This window comes from Sminthopsis crassicaudata, chromosome 1 (assembly GCF_048593235.1).
Source record: "Sminthopsis crassicaudata isolate SCR6 chromosome 1, ASM4859323v1, whole genome shotgun sequence".
Taxonomy (NCBI): domain Eukaryota; kingdom Metazoa; phylum Chordata; class Mammalia; order Dasyuromorphia; family Dasyuridae; genus Sminthopsis; species Sminthopsis crassicaudata.
In genome coordinates, this window is record NC_133617.1 from 398,047,051 (window position 1) to 398,059,309 (window position 12,259).

General features: G+C 36.7%; 1 protein-coding gene across 5 annotated transcripts in view; it reads right to left on the minus strand.

Moving 5' to 3' along the window:
• Positions 1-551: 551 nt before the first annotated feature.
• ZSCAN32 (zinc finger and SCAN domain containing 32) overlaps positions 552-12,259 on the minus strand; it is a 32,076-nt gene continuing 20,368 nt past the window's right edge. For 2 of the 5 annotated variants that reach the window (XM_074279924.1, XM_074279923.1), the window contains exons 2-8: positions 9,423-9,927; positions 8,378-8,594; positions 7,222-7,313; positions 6,736-6,862; positions 6,093-6,299; positions 5,434-5,481; positions 552-2,405 (exon numbers count right to left, since the gene is read on the minus strand). In XM_074279924.1, the coding sequence (XP_074136025.1) occupies positions 1,522-2,405; positions 5,434-5,481; positions 6,093-6,299; positions 6,736-6,862; positions 7,222-7,313; positions 8,378-8,594; positions 9,423-9,797 (1,950 nt within the window). In that variant the 5' untranslated portion in view covers positions 9,798-9,927 and the 3' untranslated portion in view covers positions 552-1,521. The remainder of the gene's footprint in view (positions 2,406-5,433; positions 5,482-6,092; positions 6,300-6,735; positions 6,863-7,221; positions 7,314-8,377; positions 8,595-9,422; positions 9,928-12,259) is intronic. The other 3 variants (XM_074279925.1, XM_074279927.1, XM_074279926.1) reach the window with 3 other exon arrangements.

The window sequence follows — 12,259 nt, forward strand, 5'->3', positions numbered from 1 at the left end:
TCTTTTGTTTCAAGGTAATTTTCCCTGATATCATTATACATGGCAACAGCAAGATTATAGGATGATCAATGCTTATGGATGTGGCTCTCTTCAACAATGAGATGATTTAAATTTCCACAGTATACAAATATTTGTCTCCTCATTATCAGGAGAGGGATAGTATGTTTCATCATTACTCCTCTGGAATTGTGGTTGGTCATTAAGCTGATAAAGAGTTCCTAATTCTTTCCAAGGTGTTTGCTTTTACCATACCATTATTATATATATTATTCTGGTTCTGTTCACATCATTTAGCATCAGAATGTACAGGTCTCCCAAAGTTTCTTTAAAACCACTTCCTCCTCCATGTCCATTACATTCCCATTCCCCATTTACTTACATTTAATTAGACACTTTTGACTCATTTCATTTGAACATTCTACTTTGCATGATCTATTGCATATAACTTGACTTCTATGAGAAGTCTATTGTACGTACGCTGTACTGAATTCCCTTCTATGTACTCTGTATTGGTAAGAGATTTTAAAATTGAATACAAAACACAAAAAGGGTTGGGAGAGACTTTTATTTTCATCAGAAACAGTAACGTTTACAAAACATTTGTTGAAGGAAGGCAAGCCAATTCCTAGCAGCCACATTTTTAACTTAAAATGCTAGAATTGGGCCAAAATAATCACTACATTTTATTTCATTTCATTTTTTAAAAAGGCAAATCCAAATACTACATATATTCCAAGATCAAGTCATTTTATATGGGTTTGACCCTATTCCATCCCATTTTATTGATGATATTTTAGTATTCCTTCTAAGCAACTTATTCAGTAGATCATTGTGCCAACAATCCCTGGGAACCTGAAACTGAATTACTGGTTACCTATGGCTTAATTCTAAATGCATATTCAAATCAGAAGGAGGAAATATTCTATATTATTAACTATCTTACCTGAAAGATATATGATCCCACATATCTTGGCCTTGGAGTCAGGAAGATCTGGGTTCAAGTCACAGATAGTTGGGGTACCATGGGCAAGTCACAACCTTTCAGGGACTCAAGCAATTTCTAAGAATTTAAAGTTAAACATAACTTGCTTATTCTGTACTGGCAGAAGGAGTTTACACATTAGGGGTTGCATACACTGATGGAATCATAATTCTAAAAACAGCCAAAAAAATTCCTGCCAAGAAGACTGACCCTGAAACACTTTTCACCTCCACTGTCAGTTTGTGTATCCTTTTTAAGTGCATGTGGGATCACAGAAGGAAAGGTCTATGCCAATGAATTCATGGGTCACATTCCTTTGCCTTACTGAAACTATGTAACAGAAGGGCATTTTTTAGTCAGAGCTGAACTGTCTGGCCCAGGTTTCTTGATTTTATTCCTGTACTGTACAAAGCCAACCAGAGATAGTCTTAGAATATGGATCAGACTCGGTGGAAATGTTAAGAAAAGCTTAACAAGCACCTGTTAGCCAGCTGTGATTCAAGAATTCTCTATCATCCTTTCCTCCAAGCAGCATATATTTATGATATGTTTCTCTCAACTACATTAAGCCTTGACTGAATCAGAAACTTCTCTCTCATATGAACTCCCTGGTGTCTAGTAAGGGCAGAACTCTTACTGAAACTTTTCCCACACTGAGGACATTCATAGGGCTTCTCACCAGTATGTGTTCTCTGATGGGCATTGAAATGGGAACTATTATTGAAGCTTTTCCCACATTCCCTACATTTATATGGACTTTCCCCAGTGTGAGCTCGCCGATGAGCGCTAAACTGGGAGCTATTGTTGAACCTTTTCCCACACTCATTACACTGATATGGCTTTTCTCCTGTGTGGGTTCTCTGGTGGACAATGAGGCTTGAGCTCTGATTGAAGCTTTTCCCACACTCGCCACACTTGTAAGGCCTCTCTCCAGTATGGGTCCTCAGGTGGGCCGTGAGGTTGGAACGCTCACTGAAACTTTTCCCACATTCATTGCATTTGTGGGGTTTCTCACCTGTGTGGATTCTCTGATGCCTAACAAGATAAGAACCACGACTGAAACTTTTCCCACACTCATGACATCTAGTAGTCTTTTCTAATTCAGGGATTGATTTGTGGGAATTTTGAGAGAAGCTATTTCCATATGCAAATTGTTTATAGTGTTTTTCTCCAACACAGAGTTTCTGTTGATCTAGTTTTTTCATTAAATCTCTCTCATGGAAATCTGGTTTGTCTTGTCTCTCTCGTGGAAAATTTATAAGTTGTTTTCTTAACTTGCTTACAGTCTCACAGGCTTCTTTCAAAACAGGATATTGGAAAATTTGTCGATTAAATCTTCCTGGTATTGTTCTGCTCAGCTGGTCTTTTTCTGAATATTCCCATTTTAGATCCTCCTTTTTAATCTCATTCTTGACTTCTAAACCTGAAAAAAACAGAAATTAGTTGACTGTGCCAGAAAGGAAGCCATAAAAAAGTAATTATTACTAAATTACTAGCAGATCAAGTCAGAAACACAATCTGTAAGAAGCCAAGCCTTATATTAATAAAAGTTGAATGCTTTACTTCTCCATTAGAGATCTGTTTAAGTACATTAAATATCTGAGATTTCCAGTTTCTTTCTTTTTCTCTCTCTTTTTTAAAAAGTGATTTCAACCTGTGTTTATAGAAAAATGACCATGACCAGCATGTTTTTTCTTTTATACAACATCTCTTGGTGGACCCTGACAAGCAAATTATTTTGCACAAAAGTAAAGCCAAAGAGAGGAGATAATTCTTTTATATCAAGTATCAGGCTACACTGAGGTATTTGTTTGGTGATAAAAGCCAAAGGGCACACCCTCTTTGTAACTAGCCTAACCTCTGAAAAGAGAAAGTTCTTAAGTATGGGCATCTGAATATAAAAAACCTTTCTCTAGTTCTGTTGAAGTAATGCAGGAGAAAAATGATTGTTAGTACTGAGCAAACATAGCCTTTGGGTCTAGGAAAATACATCTTAGTTTTACTTTGGAGGTAATTTCTGCCATGTTAAGATTAGAAAAAAGTCAAGATTTATAAACCCAATGCTAGCATTGGTATAAAGATAAGTAACAAAATTTGTCCAAAGTAAAATCAGGTCTGTGCCCAAAGGGCTGTAAATTCATGCACATTTTTTGACCTAATAATAACACCATTACTAGGCAAGAATACCAAAAGAAATTCCGAAAAAAAAAAAAATAATAAAACAAGAAAAAGGAAGATGACCTATCTGTACAAAAAATAATCACAGGAGATCTCTTCTCAGGACAAAAAAAAATTGGAAACTGAAGGGATGTCCATCAATTTGGGAATGACTCAATATGATGTATGTTTTTGATGAAATATTACAGTTTTATGGCAATCAATGGGCTTGATGCTCTCAGGGGAAAAAAAAACCACACACATACATACACACACACACACACACACACACACCTGGAAAGTCCTCTATGAACAGTCCTCTAAAGTACACTAAGTAATAGCAATGTTCTGGAATGACTACAAATGACTTTGCTATTCTTAGTAGTGCTAGCTAGCATCCACAACTATTGAGGGATTTATGATGAAAAATCCTATCCATACCCAGATAAGGAAATGATTATGTCTGAATACAGACTAAAGCATTCTCTCTTTTTCTCTTTCTTTTAGATTTAATTTTTCTCAAGGGTTTTTAATTTTCATTAGAATGAGAGATGCATGTTTTCTTTCACAACTTGACTTTTCTGGAAATGTTTTGCATAATTTCACATGTGGTTTCTTAATTGTGGGTGGGGATAAGGGAGAGAACCCAGAACTAAAAAATCTTAAAAACAAATGTAAAAAAGGAAACAATTGTTCTGAATGGAACCAGGGACCAAAAAAACATTAAATAAATAAAAGTAGAATCAAGATCAGATATTGAAATGATGCCAGCAAAGAGATTCCTAGAATCACAATCTCAAATTTGGATTAGATCTCAAGGTATGTAGTCCAAATTAGTTTTTCCTACCACCATTATGAATGTAAGAAATTCTTACTAAATTGATTTAAGAGGTTTTGAAATCCAAGGTTCTCAACTTTCTGGCTAGGCGTCTTAAAACCCATTTTATCAATCTCTGATAACCTTCCTGGGTCTCCAGACTCCTTTGGCTTGTTTTTCAAACTTGACATTTCTTCTATCCTGACCAGAAAAAGAAATCACCTCTGCAAGAACTTCAGGCATGGGGACAGAAAGCAAAGAAAGGGCAACACTAATATCTCCCCTATGACAATGTAGGTTCCTTGAGGGCAGAGACTATATTTGTTTTTGTATTTGTATACCCAGGGCTTAACACAGTGCTTGGCATGTGGTAAGGGCTTAAAAAATGCTTTTTTAATTTATTCATTTATTCAACAATAAGAAATGTTGGTTTTAAAGTAAAAGTAGATAGGAAAGAATCAAAATAACACAGATAAGTGGATTCTGATGAACTTAAAAGGGTAAAGAGAGGCTGGGCATTCCTGCTATACTTTGTGGCATCTAATCTAGTCTAACTCCTGTCTATAATTCTATGGTTACCTGTGTATATGAAACTAATGAGTTAACATTTCAAAATCACAATATTCCCAACCTTGCTTATTTTGATATATATTAGAGAATGCCACTTAGCAGAAGTTAGAGTTTAGCCATCCTTTACAAATATCCTTGAAATATAGATCAAGCCCAGAAGCCCTCAAAAGATTTGAGTTTATCTAGAATTTATCCAGAAGAGCTAGTCTAGGGTTTTTCCCAAACATCTAATCTGATTCCAGTCTAATTTTGATGATCTAGAGGGCAAGGCTATACTCAACTTCTTTCTCCAATCCCATTCTCAAGCCTACAATTCTGACCTGACTGAAGGAGAAAGAAGTTGGCCATGTGTAGAAGATCAGAGAATGTCAAAAAACCCATTTTGTGGCATCACAAAAGAAAACACAAGTCTATTTTATCACCTTTATAGAGGTACTGAAATCACACTACTATTCATATTAATACCATTTTGTTCACAGAGACACACTTTAATGTCTTCAATGCAAACACAAAGAAGTAAAGGTATATGTAGAGCCTAGATAGGTGCAGGAAAAGAAGCAAAGCTATGGATAGGAATGATAACATGAGCAGATTTGCCCAAAACAAAAATTCAATCCTAACCTGAATTTATGAAATGGTACTTTTCTATGCATTAGAGACAGTGTAGAATAATGGCTAGCTCTGGAACAAGAAAAATTCAAGTTCATGTTCTGACTTAACACAAACTAGCTTTGTGATGATGACAAGTCACATAATCCTCAAATGCCACAGAAACTCTCTAAGTCTATAAATTACATAAAACTGTCACACCGTATTTGTGAGAAGAATTTTCATACCAGAAGTTCCCCTCCACAACCAAAAACAAACCCTATCCTAGGAAATATAACATTTAAGTATAGTTCTTTACCTTGAGGAAATCTGTGCATTATAAGGGATTTCTTTACATTCACATATCCTAAATAAAAAGAAAAAATATTTTAAACCTAGGGGCTAAAAATATGGGAAATTTAAAGATCATTTTTAGTTATTCTATTGTCGGTTATGGGGCAGTAGAGGATGGGAAAGAGGGAGTCATTTGGAATTGATAATGCCATTTTAAAAAAATATATCAAATTTCTAAAAATGCAATTTACAAAAGGTTTCAATTAAAAGTTCAGCAACAAACTAGCATTGTAGTACCAGCCTAAATTCAGAAAGGTTCATCAACAGAAGGTTGGCCAGAGCAACTCAATCCTTAGAAAGGTATGAAGGAGATATAACCTGAATCAATAGAGGGCCTGCTCACACCACTGAAAACATACAACCTCATGGTATTGTGTTGGGACTTTATATCATTCTATTAAATCCCAACATTATACCCAAGATGACAAAGGGAACACAAAATTTTATAAGTGGATTTAAAAAAAAAAAAAGGAAGCCCATTCTTGAAACAGAACAACTCTCTTATTTGATCAACTACCACGCTATACTCATGGCCATTTTGTTGATGGGTCAGTTTTTCATAAATCTGAGATTCATTGTGACTTAAAAGGAATGTCTTTGTTTCCTCTAAACAACAGTGCTCACCTGTGATTTTTTCATCCTCCAAGTCCTGCTGTTGCTTCTGGCCTCCCCAGTTTTCCCCTTCTCTCTTTGCTAGTTTCTCAGTTTGTACTCGGTCTTCATTTGTATGGGAGCTGCTTAGGATTTCTGTTTCCTTGGAACCCTGAAGATCTGGAAGACATATATCTTTTCTATGCTCCACCTCAGAGATCAGAAGAGGCTTGGAAAGTCCTAAACATTGCAAGCAGAAAGGGAAAATCATAGTTTATACTGACCACAAAGAATCCCTACTTTTAGGTAAATGTTAGAATTTCCCAGAAACAAGGAGTTTCTTGGAGGCTATTTGAGATGGTTGCCATCCCACGAAGGGATGGCAAAACACGATGATTTAGAAATAGCAAAAGAATGGCCAATTTGGGTCACCACTGAAATCAGAACAATCAGTTAGAAGGACTCTTTTCCAAAGTGGATGAGATGGGAAAGGACCCAGAAAGAAACCATGATTCAGTCCCTCCAAAAGGCCATGAAAATAGAGGTAGAAATTATACTAAGGGAAGAGTTTGTCACAAGAGGCAATGAAGCCTGTGTCTCTGGAAGGTTTTGGAGTTTAGGAAACTGAGTTAGTAAGCAAACTGGCTCTAAGTCTACAGGAGAAATGAATTCTTACCCAATGAGTCCACATTTCTGTAATTCTCCTGCATGATACCCCTGTAGAGGACCCTCTGAGCAGAATTCAAACACTTCCACTCTTCCTGGGAGAAGGACATGGTCACATCCCCACATGTGACTGGTTCCTGTAACAACACCGGTACCTGCTGCTACCGAGAAAATAGCATCGCTCTATCCTAGGTTGAGGGGCAGAGACAGGAGCACAATGATCAGATCAGGACACAAGAAGAGAGCTGAGGTGAGGAGCCTCTGTAGTTAAAGTGAGGTATGGGTGGGGTGGAAAACAGGGCAAAAACAAGAGATAATATATTCAAATAATATGAGGGATGCCTGCAAGAAGCCAAATATGCTCTTTTAAAATCTGCCTGATTTACTTGGCAAGGAAAGGGATCTGAGAACAGAAAGAAATGAACTCTAGACTATGAAAAAAAGTCCCAGGATGAAACCTTGTGATCTTAGAAAAAAAACAAGAACAGCAGCTCACCTGAAAACCAGTTGTAAGGATTACGGCTTCCATCTTCTGGTTTCTCTTCCTTCTCTCCCAGGGAAAGGCAGAAACCTGGGGAGCCAACTTGCCTGAAGGAAAGAAAAGGAATTATCAGAGAGATGGAAGGTGATAAACCTTCTCTTGATTTTCTCTATAAACATGTCTGAACACTAATTTACTAACTCAATAAAATCCTCCCACAGTCCCAAGAATACCCTTTTTAAATCTCATTACTTTATCCTCTGAAACCAAAGAAATCAGTGCCCTTTTCCAAACTCCTCCAGGAACCCCCCACTAGTGGTTAATCACCAATTATTAACTTGAAGGGAATAGTATCTTTGTAATCATGAGTCATTTAGAAGTCTGGATTAGAATCTGGGGACTGAAGCATTGTAATCTCTACCAAATAATACTATTATGATTATAAATTATATGAGGGTAGGAAATGTCTTATCTAAACTTTCTCTCTCATCACTATGCTGAGCTATGATTGCATGACCTGCATACATAGGCCAGTTAACAAATGTTTGTGAAATTGAACCAAATCCTGATTGATTCAGTTGTTGTCCTTGTGAGAACTAGCGCACCCCACAAGGCAGAGAGCAAAAATAAATAAATAAATAAATGAATGAATGAATCTCCCTAGAATTATAAAACAAAATAGGGAATTTTGCTTTACTTTTAAATATTAACAAGAAAAGAATGAAACAAAGAAATCACTCACGTTATTTTGAGCCCCACAAAGTTTGTTAATTCTAGATAAGGCTTATATCCAGAGTCAAAATGTAATTCTAAGACTGGCAGATTTGTTCCAATCAACTAGTCTTACTGAAAAAGAAACCTCTACCTATGCTTTTTGATCATTACATTTGGAAAATAAATAAAAGCACTGGGGAAAAAAAAAAAAAGATCTCTGAGTAAAGACAAAAGGAACTGGAGAAACATTGTAAAGGAAAGGATATTGGAGATAAAGAAATAGTTAGGGGCTAACTACATTCAGGCAAAAAGCACTTCTTAATTATAATTTATTATATCAATTAAATCATCCTGAAAATCTCTTTTCTAAAGATCTTTAAAATGAGAACCCACCAGTAGATGTACTACAGGAGCTCAGGTATTCCTTTCCTCCACCCCACCAATCACTGTTCCTTACTTGTGTCTGGTCTGACTGGAGACTCCTGTTCATAGTCTGCCTGTTCCTGTGGTCCCTGATGAAGGCTCCATGATGCATCTTTTGAAGGATCTTTTTCCTGCTGGTTCTCCTCTTGCTTTAGGTGGTAGCTCATAGACTCCTGTGCTGTTCCCAGAGACACTATCTTCTCCACAAGAACTTCTGGGTTTTGAACACTGACTGGAAACTGGGAATAGCCCTATATATAGTTACCATATAGTCTAAAATTGGATATTATTCCAAGAAAAGTGAAATCTAAAAATCCTTAGACAGGCATAAAACTGCAGAAATAGTAACTAAAATATTATTTCTTTAGATACTGTGCTTGACAGGAAGTTTACAGAAGTCAAAGGCTGATACCTTTAAAATGAGAAAATATTTTCTATTTTGAGAAATCTAATATGCTCTTAGTAATAGTTATAAAAGAACTATGGCACTTTCCTGACACTGCTTTCATTATAATATGGTGACTATTTACACAATCTTGGACCTCAACAACCATCTGATCCAACCTTTTGCTGAAGACCTCTATTAAGGTCATCATTTCCCAGAGCAGTCCACAAGACTTGTACTTCCTCAATGAATAATATACAATCCCATGCACTTTTCACCTTATCCCTGTTTCTTTTCTTCCACCAACCAAAGCACACTCTGATGACTTAATATTTAAATTTTTTTGCAGAGATACTTCCATTTCAGCCATATTCATTTTAACATTTTCCACCTCTATCCAAGTTGGAATAATTCCACCTTTACAAATGGCATGACTCTGGACAAGCTATTGCATTAAGTCTCAGCTTCCATACATGCAAAATGGGAGTGATAATGCTTACAAATCTCCAGCGTGAGTATTTTATAAAGTAAGCTGTTAGCAGTAAAAGTAGTGGTGATGGCAATAGTCATAACACACAATATAGATTGAAAAAAAAAAGAAAGGTAATGTAGATCCTTTGTCTCCTATGTCAGTTGACACTCTGACCGCCTCGCTATAACTTCTTCCTATGGTTATAGCATATTTCTTTCTTACCTGTTGTTCTGGTCTCTCAGTTTCTTTCTGCAAGTCTTCAACAAGCGCCACAGCCTCCTCACCATTTTCTGGATGATGCTCCCTCACTTGGACCTGGATCTCCCCAGGCAGAATGGTTAGGAATTGCTCCAGAACCAGCATTTCTAAGATTTGTTCTTTTGAGTTTGTCTTGGGTCTCAGCCACCTACAACAAAGTTCCCAAAGTGTACTAAAAGCTTCATGGGGCCCAGCCACCTCTTGGTAGCAAAACTGCCTGAAGTGCTGACGGAAGACTTCAGAGTCAGTTGTTCTTTCCACCTGAAGGGCAGTTTTCTGACTCCAGGTAGAGTTTTTCTGCAGAGCTTGTACGTGGCAGCTTGAGGCTGTAGCCATCATTCACCTTTAGAGGTTGACCTCACTACAGATAGTTCTTGGCTCTGGGGGTTAAATGCTGTTTCTTTGTCATGTCACTAAGTTGCCACCACAAGGTACTGGTCACCAGTGACAAATAGCTTCTCTCTGGGATCTGGGAAACAAAACAATGTCAATGATAAGTATAAGAACATGCCATTTTCAATTCATTGTGGAGAACCAAAGATCTAATAGGGATTAAGAATATTTTGCAATCTATGTTCTCAGGGACATCTGAGACATAAAGGTCATCTGTCAGAGAAGCAGCAGAGGGTGGAGGGAAACCATGAAATGATCCAGTTGTGCTTCACCTACCAATCCCTTTCATCCTATCTTTCCCTCATCTGCAGTCTACCTTAGCCCTTCATCTTAGACCTGCTTTCTTCATGATTCTACTAATTTAAGGCATAACCTGAAATGTTTAAAATACAAAAAAAACTTTTTTTTTTCTTACAACCAATAAAGAGGTTATTTTCTATGACTTCCATAGCCTTTCCCTTGCTATCCACAAAGCCACTGGACTTGTCTAAAGTGTGACCTAGCTGGACAGCCCTCAAACAAAGATGGGTCTTGGTTATTTACTTTCTTGTCACATATTCCCATTATGTTTGAGAACTTTTGTCATTTTTTGTCATTCTCCCCCCCCCCCCCCCCGCAACTGGGGTTAAATGACTTGCCCAGGGTCACACAGCTAGGAGGTATTATGTGTCTGAGGTCATAGTTGAACTCAGGTCTTTCTGACTTCAGGGCTGGTGCTCTATCCACTGAGCCACCTAGTTGCCCCTCCAGGTCCACTTTAACAAAGTGCCACCCTTTCTGAGATGGTGAATTTGTCCAGTTACTCTGAAAGCAATTTGGGACCATCCCTAAAAAGTCACTAAACTGTGCACATTCTTTTTTCCCAGAGATACTAATACTAAGCATATACCCCAGGTAGATGAAAGGAGGAAAAAGATCTATATGCCCAAAAATATTTATAATAGCATTTTTCTCTTATAGTAAAATGGAAACAAAATGGGTGTTCAACAATTAGGGAAATGGCCAGAAGGATGGGAACCTGTGATTTTACAGGTGTTGGGAACTCTCAAGTGAGTAACTCCTACCACGGCAGCCTGGAATCTTTTCTGCAACTTATAGTCTTAGTTGCTTAGAGCAGAGTGTGATTCTAACCAAATAAAAATGTAATTGGAAAATGTTTAACAAATAAAAATAAAACAATAAAACTAATAATGTTAATTTGAGGTTTTTTAAATCAATATATGGCTTGTTGGGTTTCTATTTGAGTTTGACAACACTGCCATAGAGTTAAGGGACATAGCCAGCTGTGATCACAAAGAACCAGTGTGTGTCAGAGACAAGACTTGAACCCTGGTCTCTTGGCTTCAAGGTCAGTTCTCTCTCCAGCATGCCATGATGCCTCTACAAATGAAAGTTTTGAACAGTAAAAACTGACAAAAATGATGAATTCAGATAATCTGGGAAGAGTTGTAAGAAATGACACCAAATAAAGCAAACACAACAACCAGGAGAAAAATTAAAGGAAAACAACTTGGAAAGACTAAACAATCAAGACTTCAGGAGACTGAAGATGATGTATCAGAGATCCCATTTTTTGGCAAAGAAATAAAAGACAAAAAGCACAGAATGACATGCCTATTTTCAGATAGACAATATATGGATTTGTTTTGCTTGAATATACTTATTTGTTATAAGGAAGGGATTTTATTCTGGGAGGAAAGGAAGGAAAGGTACCGAAAAGAATAGGAGAGTAGTGGTAGTGATAGTAAAAAAGTGTCAATGAAACATTTTTTAAAAACACAAAAGGGAGCAAAAGAAAGTTCAGAAGGCACAGAAAAGCCAGGCATTGGTAATATTATTCTATTAAATCGAAAAGAGAAAAAGAAAGATGTATAATAATGGAGATACACTACCATTTCTTTTTCTTAATTGTGTATAGAAGAAGTTCATATTTGTTGATGTTTGTTAACAAATAACAATTCTAAAATAATATAAGGCGGTGAGAATGAAGAAATGTACCTATTATTATTCCTTCTTGCAGTGTGGATGATTATTTCTTCCTATCTTGTCAGTAATGTTTTTATGGGCATTTCCAACCTAATTTTACAATAACAAATAAAACTTCATGACAATATTAACAGAGAGCATAACCAAAAGGTTACTGTAAAATCCCTGCCCTTGTCTTGACAAGATTGTTCTATGTAACATTATGCTTTAAAGTAACAATCTACCAACATTAAAAGCCATGTGCCTATCATGATGATATGACTTTCTCATATCATCCACCATGAAATTCTGTGGAATATCTAGCAAATACCATAGCAGACTATCACTTTGGATTTATACATTATCTTTCTTCCAAAGAATTTTCCCTTGAATCACTATTATGTCACTTTACAACATCACAGTGTTACCAGGTAAGGAAATGA